A 16,894-nucleotide genomic window follows, 5' to 3' on the forward strand; every position below is an offset into this window, starting at 1 on the left:
ATTGCATAGAGTCATGTTCGTGTCATCAGCTCTTTAATGGGAAGCCAGTGAAGTTGACAGAGGATGGGGGTGATGTGTTCTCTGGAGGGGGATCGAGTGAGCAATCGGGCAGCAGAGTTTTGAACATATTGCAGCTTTTGGAGAACAGAGGAGGGGAGGCCATACAGGATGCTGTTATAGTAGTCAAGTCTGGAGGTGATGAAGGCGTGGATTAGTGTTTCTGCAGCCGAGGAGGAGAGAATGGGTTGTAGACGTGCTATGTTACGTAGATGGAAAAAAGATGTTTTGGTGACATGGTTAATGTGTGACTTGAAGGAAAGTGCAGGGTCCATGTAGATTCCAAGATTTCTGACCGGGGGGAGGGAGTAACAGAGTGACCATCGATGCAGAATGAAAAATCTTATGTGTGACGGACATTTATTATATGCCATTAGTGTTGTTCCATGAAGAGAGCATGCGTAGCTGATAAGAAGCCGTTTGAGATTCATCCCAAAACTGGATTTTTAAAAAAAAAATTCCTGGAAGAGGATAACAAAATTCAGAAATCCAGATCAAGCTTAATATCAGATAAAATAAAACAATATTATGCCAAGAGTAATCATAAACTTCTAAAACTAAGACATGAAGGCGGCTGCACAATTTTCACCCTTTGTGTTTAGCTACTGGTCTTAACGGAATAAAATCACAGACTCATTTAATATTCAAATATTTAAATTGCACATGCAGATTTTGAAGGCGTGTCCCGAGTCGTTGTTTTGCAGAAATGACCTGAAACCTAAAGACGTCTGCATCACTTTTTTCGGATTGTATCTCTGCTTATTTCATTCCATGTAGTCACTCTGTAACTTGCTGTTAACTTACTTTTGCACAACTTTAGGACTCCCTCACTTTTTTTTTTTTTTTTTCCCTTAAATCAAACGTGTCAGAGGAACCGTTTGCTCGCCGTATGATGCGATGGCACTTCTGAAGCTCGGTGACAGGCACACAGCAGAAGGAGAGATCCCTCCTCGGGCTGTTGTCTTGCTTGTGCACGTCTCGTCCCAACGCCGAGGTGACGGGAGGCGGCGCGTTTAGCGAGGCCATCATGGCTAATTCTGTTTGGTGTGACAATTTGAGCAGCCGACGATAAACAACCGTTTGCGAGCAGCGAAGAATAAGAAACAGCCTGTGATGTTTTGTCGCCCTCTTTTTCCACTAAACTTAGCCTGAAGGTCAGAGTGCCAGCGCCTGCTGCGAGGAGATGCCAGTGCAGGAAGCATGCTCAATTCCCAGTGCGGTGTTAAACACACACCGTCCTCTTTTATGAGTTTGTGAAATGGAAATAGTTCTTTACACAGAGGCGGGCAGAAGTTCGACTTTCTGTCAGTCTTACAGTCTGGATTGTTTGGTTCACTGATGCATACCAACACATAGGAGAGTCAAGTGTGTGTGGCGTGAGGGATTCGGAGGCATGCTGGGGGAGGAAAATAATCACCGATGGAGTGCAGTAAGTCAAGCCAACTTGATTTCTGGAGCACGTTTAAAAAGCAACAGGAGTTGCTCCAGAGTGCTTTATATATTTAAGTTATTCCACGAAATTGAGGCGTACATGAGCTGATGGCTCTAAGCCGTGTACGACGAGATGGAGTTTTGAGCTTTCCGTTTTGAGAAACGGAACATTTTTTATTTTTTGCAAATTTGTTAAATAAGAACTTTTATAGAGGTTTTCGACCCACGTGACCGTTGCCATGTCGACAAGTAGATGGCGCCATTTTGGCGGTCACAACAATGGCGACTCCCGCTAGATCTGTATACCTGTATATCTGTATCCCACATGATCTGTATACCTATGTCGTTAAAAACCCATCGCCATACACAGGTATTGATCTGAAAGCGTATAAGAGTTTGGATACCTACAAATATTTTGTGTCAGCGGCCTACATCAGCGGGTCGTCCCTGGAGCCGGTGGTCGCCATCTTATTACAGCTAAGGTTCGTTCACATTTTCATTTACTTTCGGTCCTCAGGATAAACAAAATGTTATTAAATGTCATTGAAATAACTTCTTAGTCTGTTGAGACATGGCCCGTTATAAATTTGCTGTGGCCTGCCCGAGCGCGCTAGTTCCCGGCCTGCCCGAGCGTGCTAGTTCCCGGCCTGCCCGAGCGCGCTAGCTCAGTAAACTAGTAAATACAGTAAAGGAAAAACTTGAGACTGAAAGGTTTTAACAGTCATCCAAATGACTGAACGTAAGCATTGCTACAGTAACATACTAGCTATGTTGTTGACATTAGCTAGCCTGACCTTCAAAATGGTGGACACCGGGGCGTCACGTGACCCTCTGACGTCAGGTGAAAAACCTCTATACAAAACATCTGACAAAATCTAGCCTAGTAAACTAGACCCACCCGCCTAGCGGCCAAAAATATTTTTGCCTACGAGTGGGTCTAGTCTCGGACCATATCAACAACACACCCCAGGCATCAAATCGTGCCCGCCAATCACAACGCAAGGTTTTTGTTTGGATTCTTTGGACGGGCTTTTGCAGGAGTGACGACAAAGCTGCGCGACGCTGGAGAAAGCGCAGCAGGAAAGATGGCTACGGCTAGTGAACAGCGCGCGTTTGACTCCGCTTTGGAATCAGTTTTAGAAGAATTAGACTTGGAGTTTTCGTTGAAACATGAGCAGGAAGAGGCTCTCCGCTCATTCCTTTTCAAGAAGGACGCTTTCGCTGTTTTGCTGACCGGCTATGGCGAAAGTCTGATCTACCAGCTGGCTCCCCCACTGCGTTCTGTCGCTCTGACTACGTCACAATCACTGTTGCGCTGATTGGTCAGAGCGTTGGCCTATACGCACAGAGACAGTTTGAAAGACAGCGGGTTGTTCCTCCCACACCCGTCGGAAATGTCTACGAGCGAGACCAGACTAAATATTCACATTTAGTCTGGCTTGCCAGGCTAGACAAAATCATTTCCATTTCAGCGGACGAGTTAAAAACCTGCACGAATTGACTTTAATGTTGTTTTTTTGTAGAAAGTGCCGTCGTGCTGAGGTGTAGAATAGCTTTAGACGTTTATTTAGTTCTTCCTTTTACATTTCAGTTCAATTTGTGAACAATGCTGCTATAATACAGGTTGTTTTCAAAAAATTTGATATCATTTCACAATCTAATAACATTGGCAATTTTCGTTCAGTTGACCTCAAATTTTAACAGCATGTGTGGAAACAGGTCAAAATTTTATCTTATTTTTTTTTTTAGGTATAGAAATGCCATTCACTGGAAAAGAGAAAGCGTTTTGTGTGTTAGAGTACGTTCGAGCAAGACCGTGCAGCGTGCATTTATGAGCGAATTCTCTAAAAATGCACCAACTGCAATGCAGATTTGGACACGGCACAAAAAGTTCTAAGAGGACGGCTGTGCGTGCAGGGAAAAAGGATCTGGACGACCACCAGCATCGGAAGAGACGGTCGAGCGGGTTCACCAATATTGAAAATTTGTGAAATCGTTTATGGAATCCACATACCTTTTTTGAATTTCTCATTCAGATTTTGAGGAATAAATCTTATATTGCTCAACATTAAGCCTGTTCAGTTTCATTTGCCTTGACCGTGTAGTTTCTGGGATATTTACTAGGGCTGTAACAATATGCGTATCGAAATCGCGATACGCAGAGCCACGATCCGTGTCGTGATACAAGAAGGCAGAATCGCGGTACACCCTTTCAAACTTCTCCTCAGCCCAAAAACAGAGGCGCTTCCAAACTTCAATTTATGAATACTTTACTTTTTATTTAAATTACATTTTAAACTTACTTAAATTACTTTTATTTTTTATATCTATTAGTAAGTCGTTTTTTCGCCGACCTGCGGCAATCTTCTGCGAGTCACGCAACGTCCACACTCGCCACTGGCAGAGCATTCATTTCTTTTAAGCGGTCGCCATTCTGGTTGCGACGCAGGGAGCGAATCTGTAAACAAGCAGCTCATTGGTTGGCTAGGTGTGCCACAAGCCAATCACAATCACTTGACCGGAAAGGCATGCAGTGTTGCCAGATTGGGCAGGTTTAGGTGCTTTTTGGCTGGTTTTGAGCATATTTTGGGGTGGAAAACGTTAGCAATATCTGGCAACACTGAAGGCATGTCTGCTTGGGCGGAAGCCTTCTGCGGTAGTTACGTTTTGACACGCGAGCAATGTTTCACCATAAAAATTCCGTAATTTCCATCTGTTTTCCGCGATCACAGAAAATCATTGGCCCTATGAGAGTGAGACAGTGAAAGAGCCACCCCCCCCAAAAAAAAAATCTTAACGGATTTACACGATTTAGAAAAATGACTTTTTTTCAGAACCGAAAAAACCAGAGCTTCCGGCTCAACAGTATTATTTTGAGAAATAAAACAGTCTTTGGATATACATTTGTTCATTTTTGCATACATATTACTCATTCTCTGCAGTGGTCTGAATTATTTGTTATTAAATAGTTAATGTAAGTAAGTAAATGTTAAGTCAAATTTACTACTTTAAAAAAACATTTAAAAAAAAATCGTGGGTGTATCGAATCGTGGGTCAAAAATCGCGATACGAATCGAATCGTGAGTTGGGTGTATCGTTACAGCCCTAATATTTACATCTCAGATGATATCAAATTTTTTGAAACGCCCTGTAATTTCTTGAAAAATAAATTTAAAAAAAAAAACTGCGTTCTTACCATCAAATACTTTTATTCCATATTTTGTTGTGGTTTTGATTTTGAGTAGTTTTTATTTCGTCCTCGGTTGGTTCAGTAACGCGCTCTGCCATTTTGTTTTTCTCTACTCATGGTATATGAGCTGATATCCTGGTAGTAGAGTAGCCAATCAGAGTGTGCGGTTGCTCATATCCAGTGAATGTGGATAGAATATTAAAAGGTTTTTTTGGTTTTTTTTAAATTTTTTTCTTCCTTTTTCCCCCGCCTTGTAAATGTACAACTTTAATCTCAGACAATTTTTGAGGGTTCCCATCAAAACCATCATATTATAGCAGTTAAATTTTAAAAAAAAATGCACGCAGATTCATCATGGAGATTTCACGTGTCGGCAAACTTGGTTACGGCTTTACCTGCGAGTGTTGCAAAGCTCTGACCCTGAAGTCTCCTTCCCTCAAAGATTAGATACATACATTTATTCATCTGTTTGTGTGGAGCATCTGCTGTACAAATCCATTAGTCAGTCAGTTGTTGCTATAGAAACAATGGTTCGTTAATATAAGCCTGTATAAATTTGCCAGTTTTACATATTGTAAACTTTTTATACCCCCGCTCCGAAGGGGAGGTTACGGCTTTACCTCTGTCCGTCCGTATCGCTGTATCTCCATCCGTCCGAAACACCCTTTTTCTCAGCAACCACAAATCATAGCCTCTTGGTACCAAACTTCAGCTTGGGGTTCTATACCGTGTATAACGATTTCAGGTCTGTCACACATCAACTTCCTGTTTACCGACTGAATGTATTTACGAAACATATCGCGTGGATTTAGAAAATTTTCCTAACACTTTTCTCAGCAACTACAAATCACAACTGCTTGATATTTGGTACCGAGCTTCAGCTTGGGGTTCTATACCGTGTAGCCCACACCTGGGCATTTTCCGGCCCACGGGCCGCATCCGGACCTTTGGTTCATTCTGACCGGCCCGCGTAAGGTTAATTAGAAATTACAAAATAAACGTATTTTCTAATTTTACCTCATGCATGGACTGAATCGCGATTCGTACAACCGGTTTCTTCTTTTTTTTTTTTTTTCTTTTCTGAATGTGCATTGCTTTTATTTTGAAGTTGTGTTCAACAAAAACGCAATGTGCGCGACATGAACATGACCATAGATTTGAACATGACATGAAATCCCACGAAACCTAATCCCGCGATAACTACTTCTGTAATTTGTCCAGACCAACCACAAACTTGTACGTCATCCTTCAAATGGTCCAGCCAATCACATAGTGTGACGTCACCAGCAGGCGACGGAGCCCGAGCCGATCTGTAGATCTGATACCTACACCGAATTGACGTTGTTGCGAGCAGGTCACAAGAAGACTTTAGCCCCCAAAATGTCCACAAAAAGAAGAAAGGTAGATGCCGAATGCAGGGCTTTCAACAAAACATGGACCGCTAAGTATTTATTTACTGAAGTCAGAGATGAAGCCGTGTGTTTAGTTTGCGGAGAGCAGATCCGAAAAACTGAAAAACACCAAATGAGGTGATTAAACTACAAATGTGGGCATCATTATTATAATATGATCTATCTTGCTTGATATTTGGAGTAGAAAGACAATATTGTGATGTCTTTATTGTGTTTTGGGGTGAATGTGACTGAAAAAAAAAAAGATACAAACGTTCACATTTTGTTAACCATTGTTTTGGGAAATTTGATTGAATAAATGATATTTTTTGTAAGGCAACCTCGTTTTTTCCAGACTCTTACCAGTCTTAGCAGCTTGTAAAAACAATGATATTTATTGCTTTATATAAAGAAATACAATTAATATTATGCAGAATTTAGTTCAGCCTTATGGTCCGGCCCTCCACTAAATTTTCTGTTTCTCATGTGGCCCCATGGAAAAAATAATTGCCCACCCCTGGTGTAGACCGTTTTCAGGTCTGTCGCACATCGACGACTTTTTTACCGACTGAATGTATTTACAAAACATATAGGGTGGATTTTGACACTATTTCAAGAAGCAAAATGACAGTTTACCAGGATGCTGTGTGAAATCCCTGGGAAGAACACTGCTCTTTACTTACTTTTTTCCAGAGTTAATTATTTGTTGAAGTCAACATTCATAATAAGTGTCCTATTCCTTTGGTCGCTTGCATTCTGATATAAGCGAGAGCGGGGGAAACGTAAGTGAGCAGTAGCTCACAGTTGATCTCGTTCTGTCTGAATCAAATCTGCTGTCCGGGAACTTTCTAATGAATCCTAACCCGCACATCTGTGTCTCTCAGAGGAAGTAATAAAGTTCATGGAGGAGGTGAAGACGCTGGGCTACACGGACAAACCTGACTACACGAAGCTGCGCAGCATTTTGCAGCAGGGATTAAAGAGCATCGGCGCCACTGATGACGACAAGCTGGACTTCTCAGTGTCCTTGTCTGGCGCGGGGCCATCCTCAGCCAAGGTGAGACCTCTTCAGCATCAGTCACGAGTGTCTCTCTCTGGCGTAAATGTCATGACGGCTTTGTAACAGCTTTCTGAAATGCTGAAAAACAAGGTGGGAAAGGACACGGCAGTGGAAAAAATAGATTCAGCTGGCATGTCATGAGGTTCAGTTATCTTTTAAGAACTGCAAACACCGCACCACATTTATCGATCGTTTACTGCAGCCGTCCGTTTGAACAGAACCCTGGTGTGTGTTCTCGGCTTCAGTGCGGTGAGAACGCAGCGGTTCCTCCCGAGTGAGGTGGTATCGGTCCACTTCTGAGTGAAGTCGAGTGAGAAAATGAATCGACTCTGAATCATTTCAGCTTCAGGAAGTGAATCAAACAGGACGAGACCAAAGCACAGAGCAGAGAGTCGTGCTGCAGAAAGTTCCCGTTTTAGATTTTTGAACTGAGTAACTATGAGGAAAAGCCCAGCAACCTTGGATGCTTTACACAAAATGTTTCAAACTAGTTATTCGTTTAAGCCTAGGTCACAACCGGACGTACGATTTTTTGGCCGTGCGATTTTTGGCGTTTCCCAAATCACTGCGGTTTTTTTTGTTCGTGGAGAAAGACGCACGTTGGCCGTAAGTTTGTCTTGCAACCTGAAAAAAACGTAAGCGCCCGTAGAGTTTGTTTGACATGACAAAGAACCTCTGCGGCTGGTCTGCGGCTAGAAAATCAGCACGTCACACGCGCGCCCTCCGTGCGTTTCTTGCGTTTTTTGCACGTAGACCGGCCGTAGGAGCACGTACGGCCGGTTGTGACCGAGGCATTAGTTTCGTTCTTGAGTGATTTTATTTATTTATTTATTTTTGTTTTGCGATTTCTGCACACGCTTAGTTTTGTGATTGATTGCATTTCCTGTCGTAGTTCTGACCAGTAAATAAAGAACAATTTCAGTTCTACACTCCCTTCAGCCTACGTTTTCTGCTTTTTGCTTCATGTAATAACGTGCAGTGTGAAATCAAGACGAACCAAATAGCAGATGAACCAAATGAATCAATTTATCTCGGAGTGACTCGGTGAACAGCTTAAGGTGTGTGTGAAAACGCCTTCAGAAGCATTAACCAGGTTTGAGTCTGATGCTGAGTGGTAGGTATGTAACGATGCATCATGCGACGATAAATCGCAATGCAAATTTATAATGAGTCGAATCGATGAAATAAAAAAATGAATTATCACACTCTTAGAGGCGATTCTAGAGTCTGTTGTGGCCCCAAGCAAAAATTTCCAGGGGGCCTTTCTGACCAGTGTTCATCACCAATATGTTATAAATAATCTGACGCCAACGAAAAATGTATGAAACCAAAGTTTTTTAAATTCCAAATGTGAAAATACAATGGTAAAGAACAATAAAAACAATAAAAAACAATTAAATAAGCCCTTGGGCCCTGACTCTTGGGGGGGCCCCAAGCAGTTGCCTGCCTTGCCTGTTCACAAGCTGCGTGTCTGCTCTTAATCATAATCTTAGTTTTTCTGAGCTGTAACTGTGTTGGTTAGGCAGCAGGGAGCGTAATAACGTACAGTACCGGGAATACATTTAACTTCACCATAGCCAGCAGTAACACAGCTGTAATGCCTTGAAAGCACACACAAGCCGGATCTAAAATGTGAGAGCGCTGTGGTGTGATTTGAGCAAATAGATTTAACAGGAAGTCCGAGCTCTGTATTTACAGACTGCTGAAAACTAAACAAAAGCGCAGCAAACGGAGGAAGTACAAATGTTCATTGCGAAAAGGCCTATTTGTCATTAACTCTTTTTTCATTTTGAAGGAATATTTGACTTAATAGGCGATTATATTTTACGCCAACCTTTTACTTATGGGTAAATAATTTGTTGGTTATTAAGAAAATGAAACGAACCGAAAGGGTTTTGTTTCGTTTAACAAAATTAATATTTACTTTGACGAAGAATAGGGAAATAAATGTTGCTTTTATTTTTTAAATTTTTTTTCTTAATTTAATTCCTTTTCAAAAATTTATTGGAAAATCAAATCGTGAACCCAGTATCACGATTTGAATTGAGAATTAGGTGAATCGTTATACACCTACTGTTTGGAGTGATGCCTTGTTGTGGGCTGAGGAACAACGTGATGGAGTTTTATTTCAATGACGACTGTTTGAGAGGAATCAGTGCTCGCAGATGTGAAGTTCTCGCGTTCTCTCGCTCTCAAATGTAGACAGTTTCTCAGCCTGCTCTTTTCACTGTTCAGTGTGTGTGCGCGTGCTATTCACAGCATTTTTTAATGACCACGCTCGCTTGTATTGCTCAGTGGTCTCGGATCAACCCCCCCCCCCCCCCCCCCCCCCCCCCACACACACACACACACACACACACACACTGTTGAATAACTGTGTTTTGTTTTGTTTTTCTATCCACATTCCCTGGATTTTGAGAAACGGAGCATTTTTATTTTTTGCAAATTGAATAAATAATAACTTTGTACAAAATGTCCGACCAGATCATTTCCGCTTAGAATGTAAACAAACCAGTGAAATGACAGTAGCAATTTGTGAAAATTGCTAATAATTCTTGGGGGAAGAAAAAAAACATTCTTACCATCAAATACTTTTATTCCGTATTTTGTTGCCTTTTTTTGTTTTTGTTTTCGAATAGAGTTTTTATTTCATTCTTGGTTGGTTCAGCAACACGCTCCAAATTTTGTTTTTCTCTACTCACAGTATATGAGATGATAGTTTAGTAGTAGCTCAGCCAATCAGAGCGCGCGATTGCTCATATCCAGTGAATGTGGATAGAATAAAAATATTTGTTCAGGTCTTGTAGGAAGATGCTCGAGTTCCTACTCTCGATGTTTTCAGAGCATTAATTGTTTAAATAATTAACCTATATAATAACCTAAATAACCTAGATCGCAAAGTACGTCTGATCGCTGGCAAGCGTAATCGGTCATTAGACTTGTTACCGTACACAGTATTACACAGGATCAGCTTTAATTGCGAGTAAATGAGCGAGTTATCGGATACCTGTATATTTTGAACTATTGATAAGAGTCCAGCACACAAACCATGAGAACAAAGACCAGTTCCCTCCCCTTCTCCTTCGCTCCCTCCTTCCGTCAGGCCCTGAGTGCCTGTGTTTATTCCCTGCTAATGTATCACAAATTTGCTGACACGGTAACCTCGGAGTGAGCACGGGCCGGCAATCGGCGCGTGCACTCGCGACACGGGAAGCAACGGACTCTCCTCGCCTTCCCACAATGCCGTTTGCATATGGAAGGTGCCACCAGGGAGCTGGCCTGTGCCAGCTGAGGGTTACCTGCCCACTGCAGTTATTGTATGTAATTATCGAGCCAATCTGTTCAGCTCAGCAGGGTCTGAATGGTAATCATGAGGCAGCAATTGGCAAAATGGAAGGGAAATGTGAGGAGGGGATGGGATGGAAAGGAAAGGGGGGGGAGAAAGGATGATGGTTCGAGTCCGAGAGACAGGCGAGCATTCATTACGCAGTCTGAGTGGAGGACAGGGGGAATTTGATTGCTGTCGTTAAGTGCATCTTCTAGCTAACCCTGGGTTCAGTTTGTGTGATTTCCTCCCATTCGCTCCTCTCTCCAGCCCATGCTCGAATTAGCACGGAACAGGATCCGAAACGGAGGAAAGCGTTGTAATAAATGAACTCAAAATATAAACGATTGTTTGGAGGTTTAAAGCATGGAATGAAATTGCGTCTCTGACCTGTAATCTCCAGTCACGGATATGACCTTGAAAATCCGAATCACTTGAAGCGGTATTAAAATAGACCTATTGTGTTTGATATTTCAATGATTTTTTTTTTTTTTTTCCCCCCTCGCTGGATTTTTTCAGCTTGCTGGCGAGCCAGGGAGCAGAGTCGTAATTACATTTGCTCAGACGTCACGCTTAAGGCTTAAGGCACACGTAATAGTTTCCTCGCGTATCACTGAGGAAAGGTCCCTTTTTAATATTAGATTCAAGCTCCCCCTAAGGATGCTGTAGGCAAGTGATTTGACCATTTCTTTTCCATCTCTCCCCCCCCTTTTTTTTTTCCCCCCTCCCATCCTCAGCGAAAGAAGGCAGCAGAAAAAGAGGCATCTAATGACAAAATGGATGGCTCCCCTGCAAAGAAGAGACGTCTACCTCAGAAGAAGGGTAAGTGCTCACTTCCTGTAGTCAGTTTACCCGGGTTCTCCTTCTGACCACGCCAGATTAGATCTTCTCTCGATTAGATCCCTGACACTCTGAATCAGCACAGGGTCCTGGTTCTGGAAGTGGTTTTCTTAGTTAAGTGCTTTTTAACAATCGTTAAAGTAATCCCACAAAGTGAAAAACTTCCTGATGCCCCTTTTCCACCAAATCAGTTCCAGGGCTGGTTCGGGGCCGGTGCTGGTTCACAACTCGTTCAACTTGCGAGCCAGCTGAGAACCAGTTTGCTTTTCCATAGCTCGCGGTGCTAAGAGAAGACACGTCATTACGTTGCTGTATACGTCAGTTACGTCGTTGTATACGTCTATGTCGCTGTATACGTCAGTTACATTGCTACGCTTGCATAAACCTTGGCTCGAATATTGAAGCAAAAACAACATGGAAGAAGCAGCAGCAATAATAATAATGGATGACTTCGCGTTTGTACAGCTGCTGCTTCTCGTCGCTTAAAAATGGCGATCTTTCGCGGTCTTATTGTTGTTGGTCTTAACAACTCCGCCCCCCCCCCCCCCCCCCCCCCCCCCGCTGACATAAGCGGTTCTTTCCTCTGGCCCAGCAGAGAGTTGGTGCTAACCTGGAACCGGTTTTTCTGGCCCCAGAGCCAGTTCTTTGTCAGTGGAAACAGAAAACCCGGTTCCAAACTAAGCACTGGCCCCGAACCAGCCCTGGAACTGCTTTGGTGGAAAAGGGGCATGAGACGGCATGAGGAACAAGTCTTTGATTACTGCAGCAGCAGCTCTTAAGGAACACAAGTCTCGGGTTTTTTTTTTTTAAATCCCCCGCTGGCCGAAAGGTTCGAAGGGGGATTATGTCTTGGCGATGTCCGTCCGTCCGTCCTGGGAAGGGCGCTCACCTTCTGAAATCAACTCCTCTCACAGTTTTTGGACGGATTTCACGAAACTTGGCAGGATTCTTTGTTATATGTCGGTAATGCGCATATTGTAATTTTGTTCAATTCGGTCACATTTTACCAGAGTTACAGCCCTTGATTAACAAAATTATACTTTGACAATTTCATGAGTGTGTTTTCCTTCTGACATCAACTTCTCTCACAATTTGTGGAGGAATTTCACCAAATTTGGCGGAAGGCTTTGGTATATGACAGTTATACGCATACTGAAATTTCATTTAATCTGGGTAAATTTTCCCAGAGTTCTGCCCTTGATTATTAACAAACTTGTACTTTGGCAATTTCATCAAGGTGTGCTTGCTTTCTGAAATCAACTTCCCTCATCGTTTTTATCCCCCGATGGCCGAAAGGCCCGAATGGGGATTATGTCGTGGCGATGTCTGTCTGTCCATCTCAGGAAGGGTGCTCACCTTCTGAAATCAACTCCTCTCACAATTTTTGGATAAATTTCACAAAACTTGCCAGGATTCTTTGTTTATACGTCAGTAATGCGCATATTGCAATTTCGTTCAATTCAGTCGCGTTTTACTAGCCTAGTAAACTAGACCCACCCGCCTAGCGGCCAAAAATATTTTTGCCTACGAATGGGTCTAGCCTCGGACCATATCAACAAAACACTCGGGGCATCAAACCGTGCCCGCCAATCACAACGCAAGGTTTTTGTTTGGATTCTTTGGGCGGGCTTTTGCAGGAGTGACGACAAGGCTGCGTGACGCTGGAGAAAGCACAGCAGGAAAGATGGCTACGGCTAGTGAACAGCGCGCGTTTGACTCCGCTTTGGACTCAGTTTTAGAAGAATTAGACTTGGAGTTTTCGTTGAAACATGAGCAGGAAGAGGCTCTCCGCTCATTCCTTTTCAAGGACGTTTTCGCTGTTTTGCCAACCGGCTATGGCAAAAGTCTGATCTACGAGCTGCTCCGCTCGTAGCCAAAAGGATGGGGCTAGTTTGTGCAGTATGAAGAATTAATAAACAGCTTTGAAACATTACTTTTTGATTGTTTCTTATTTTCCCGTTATTTTAAATTTAAGGGAAATTATTTCACCAAACACCACTAAATAAAAACTCTCAAACAGTTTAAGCAAACCCTTGAAAAACACTTGGGGGGGAAAAAAAAGTGTATGTTAAGTATGTGGTACAGACTACAAACTTGTGGTCATTATCTCCAAACTTCTTAATATCTAGAACCTGTTTATTAATTAATACGCATTTTGAAAAATTATTTATTTCAAGGTCTCCCCCACTGCTTTCTGTCGCTCTGACTACGTCACAGTCACTGTTGCGCTGATTGGTCAGAGCGTTGGCCTATACGCACAGAGACAGTTTGAAAGACAGCGGGTTGTTCCTCCCACACCCTTCGGAAATGTCTACGGATCGAGACCAGACTAAATATTCACATTTAGTCTGGCTTGCCAGGCTAGCGTTTTACCAGAGTTATGGCAGAGTTGCCAGCTGGGGATATTGTGCTCTCAGAGCACTCTTGGGTTTTTTTTTTTTTTCTTTCTCTAAATGATATTTCAGTCCACCCCCCCAAAAAAAACCCCAAAAAACAGTATCCTGGTGTTTAGATTTAAAACACATCTCTGGTGATCTGGATTGAAATCTGTTCACTTCCTGGAGTATTCAAACGTTCCCCAAAACCACCAATACTAACAGCAGCTTCAGTAATTAGCCTTGCTGTTGTTTCTCTACTTTCATCACTTAGGGGTACAAATGGGTTTTGATAAAAGCGCACTATAGTGAGTTTTGAACGAGGCGCCTCGTGCAGCCGTGTGACTCACTCACCTCATTCATCTTTTGTTTAATCATTAGGAAGTTAAGACTTTAGCTTCGATTATTAAACATGAGTTGAGGATGAATTTATTTCTCATTCCATGAGTCACTTTCCTGATGTACTTTCTCCCCTTTCTCTTCTGTAGCTTCAGATACACGAGGTCACGCTGAATAAGGAGGAAGAGTCACACACTGTTTTATGTGACGAGTGCAAACGCTGCTGAATTCATGCAGGTCTCGAATATAATTGCACTGAGAAATGAATCAAGATCATGAGTTTAATACATTTTAGACATTTGAGACTGATTTATAAGAGCGCTTCAGATTGCGTGAGGCGGCTGTATTCGTTACATAGAGGTGAATGTGGCTGCTGGAGGTTGAGTGGATCGAACTGATTTGGGTGTTCAGGTGTAAATGTATGTGGTTAGGGGTTTTTAGCTCATCTGGCCGGATAAGCTTAGGCGATCACGCGTCGTCCGTCCACAAGTTACAAAAATCGCTACTCCTCCTACAAGATTGATCGGATTTCAATCAAACTCGCATACGATGTTCCCCGGGTGGATGTGCAGAAAAGTTGTCAAGATGGTGGTGCCACCTGTCATTTACGATTTTATGGGCTTCTACAGCCTCATTGAGGCTATTTTTTTATTTTGTTTTGTTGTGTTTTTAAAACCAGGATACAATCCAGGTCTGGGTGTTTGAAGTGATTTTTGAATTTTAAACCAGTTTTAAATGTTTTTGTTTATAGATATTTATCTCAAAATCCATGAAATGAAAACTTCTGGATTTGAAGTTTCTGTATTTGGGCCTGATTATAACCCAGAAAAGGAGGTTTATCTTTAGCTTTTTGCATTTAAAAAAAAAAAAAAGGGGCCCAAAGGTTAAGCCTAGGTCACAACCGGACGTATGATTTTTTTTGGCCGTGCGATTTTTGCCGTTTCCCAAATCGCTGCGTTTTTTTTGTTCGTGGAAAAAGACGCACATTGGCCGTAAGTTTGTCTTGCAACCTGAAAAAAACGTAAACGCCCGTAGAGTTTGTTTGACATGACGAACCTCTGCGGCCGGTCTACGGCTCAAAAATCAGCACGTCACACGCGCGCCGTCCGTGCGTTTCTTGCGTTTTTTTGCACGTAGACCAGCCATAGGAGCACGTACGGCCGGTTGTGACCGAGGCTATAGAGAAGCAGTTTTGGGCCCAAAGGGTCACCGGTTCGATTCCCAAAACTGGCAGGAAAAATGTGAGAGGAGTTGAGTGAATGAGCAGCGCACTCTGTCCCTCTGTATCATGGCTGAAGTGCCCTTGAGCAAGGCATCTAACCCTCAACTGCTCCCTGGTCGCTGTAGCATAGCTGCCCACTGCTGTGTGTGTGTGTGTGTGTGTGTGTGTGTGTGTTCCCTGCTTCAGATGGGTTAAATGCAGAGGGGGAATTTCACTCTGCTTGAGTGTGCAGGTGACAAAGTCATCTTCATTAGAAGTTTTTAGAAAACCTAATGTTTGCTTGGGTTTTTTTTTCTTAAAAAAAAAAAATTCAAATGTATGTACATACAGTATCACTCAAAAGTTTGGACACCCTTTCGAATTCAGTGTTTTTTCTTTATTTTTATTAATCAAGTCACTTCATGTCTTAAAGTCATGATGGATGTCGTTTCTCTTTACTTAGTTGTTTGGTTCTTGACAATATGGATTACTATAGTTGTGGAATAGGGCTGTTTGTTGAGTATTTTTGTTTCCTATTTACTGTTTGATCTCAAACGCATTCAGAAGGCAAGAAACTCGTCCACTAATTAACTTTCGACGAGGCACCTGTTAACTGAAAAGCATTCCAGGTGACTTCCTTATGAAGCTGGTTAAGATAATGCCGATAGTGTGCAAAGGCGTCAAGGTAAACGGGGAATACTTTGAAGAAGCGAAAATATGAATTTTTTTTGTTTACCACAATTCCATATCTGTTCCATGTGTTATTTCATAGTTTTGATGTCTTCAGTGTTGTTCCACAATGTAGAAAATGCAGAAAAACCTATGAGTAAAGTAGGGGTCTACAAACTTTTGACTGTTACTGTATTTGATTAAAAAAATGCATTAAGACGATTTTCCACACCATAGAACGGTGAAAGGAATCAGGTTTTGTCTATATCTCAGTCTTCGCTTGATGTGAAGTTCCTGTTTTCTGGTCCTGCAGAAGAGAACGGCGTGAAGAAGACCAGCGTGAAGAAATCCAGTCCGAAGAAGCGCTCCACCTCCACAGGGACGAGAGCTCCGAGAACCCGTGGCAGGCCCAAGACCACGGCATAGCTCTGCTCTTTTAAACTGTTACAACTTCTCTTCCTGTTTTTAAGACTAGTCTGGATTGTTTCTTAGCTGTACGTGTTCTTTTCTTTAACTTTTTTTTTTTTTCCACAGGATGTTGAGTACATTCTCAGTAAAATAATATAATAAATAACCAAAAAAAAAAACAAAACCTATGCTTGCTTTGAGTAGAGTTATTTTCATCCCCTTTGTAATGGTTTGAATAATCAGGCCCGTGCCGATGAGGTCCAGAGGGGATTGCTTTGCCCTCGATAAGGAAATCCCTGAAGGAGCTCACCGAATGTCGACTCTTTCCACGTCGCATCCCACTCTTCTCTCGTGGTAGAATGAAAGACGAGGTGCGGCGTTCTCTCTCGCACGCGCTCTCTCTCCTCTCTGCTCTTTGATCCCGGCGCTGAGATGCTCTTCAGGGAAAGAGGCTGCATGCATGTGAGCCATACCTCTCCTCTCTTCCGCCATTTGATCAGGAGAAGACAAAAGGCGAACACTTGGGTCTCGCTGTTTGTCACTCCGGAGCTCGAGTCCTCCTCACGGAGCGATCATTAAAAGTTACTTGTGGGTGCATTACTTGGGAT

General features: G+C 42.6%; 1 protein-coding gene across 1 annotated transcript in view; it reads left to right on the forward strand.

The window, feature by feature from the left end:
- Positions 1 to 16,470, forward strand: part of vrk1 (VRK serine/threonine kinase 1) — a 69,406-nt gene extending 52,936 nt beyond the window's left edge. The window contains exons 11-13 of the mRNA XM_060933703.1: positions 6,954 to 7,126; positions 11,192 to 11,276; positions 16,192 to 16,470. Of these exons, the coding sequence (XP_060789686.1) occupies positions 6,954 to 7,126; positions 11,192 to 11,276; positions 16,192 to 16,304 (371 nt within the window). The 3' untranslated portion in view covers positions 16,305 to 16,470. The remainder of the gene's footprint in view (positions 1 to 6,953; positions 7,127 to 11,191; positions 11,277 to 16,191) is intronic.
- Positions 16,471 to 16,894: the final 424 nt, after the last annotated feature.

This window comes from Neoarius graeffei, chromosome 11 (assembly GCF_027579695.1).
Source record: "Neoarius graeffei isolate fNeoGra1 chromosome 11, fNeoGra1.pri, whole genome shotgun sequence".
NCBI classification, from domain to species: Eukaryota; Metazoa; Chordata; class Actinopteri; order Siluriformes; family Ariidae; genus Neoarius; species Neoarius graeffei.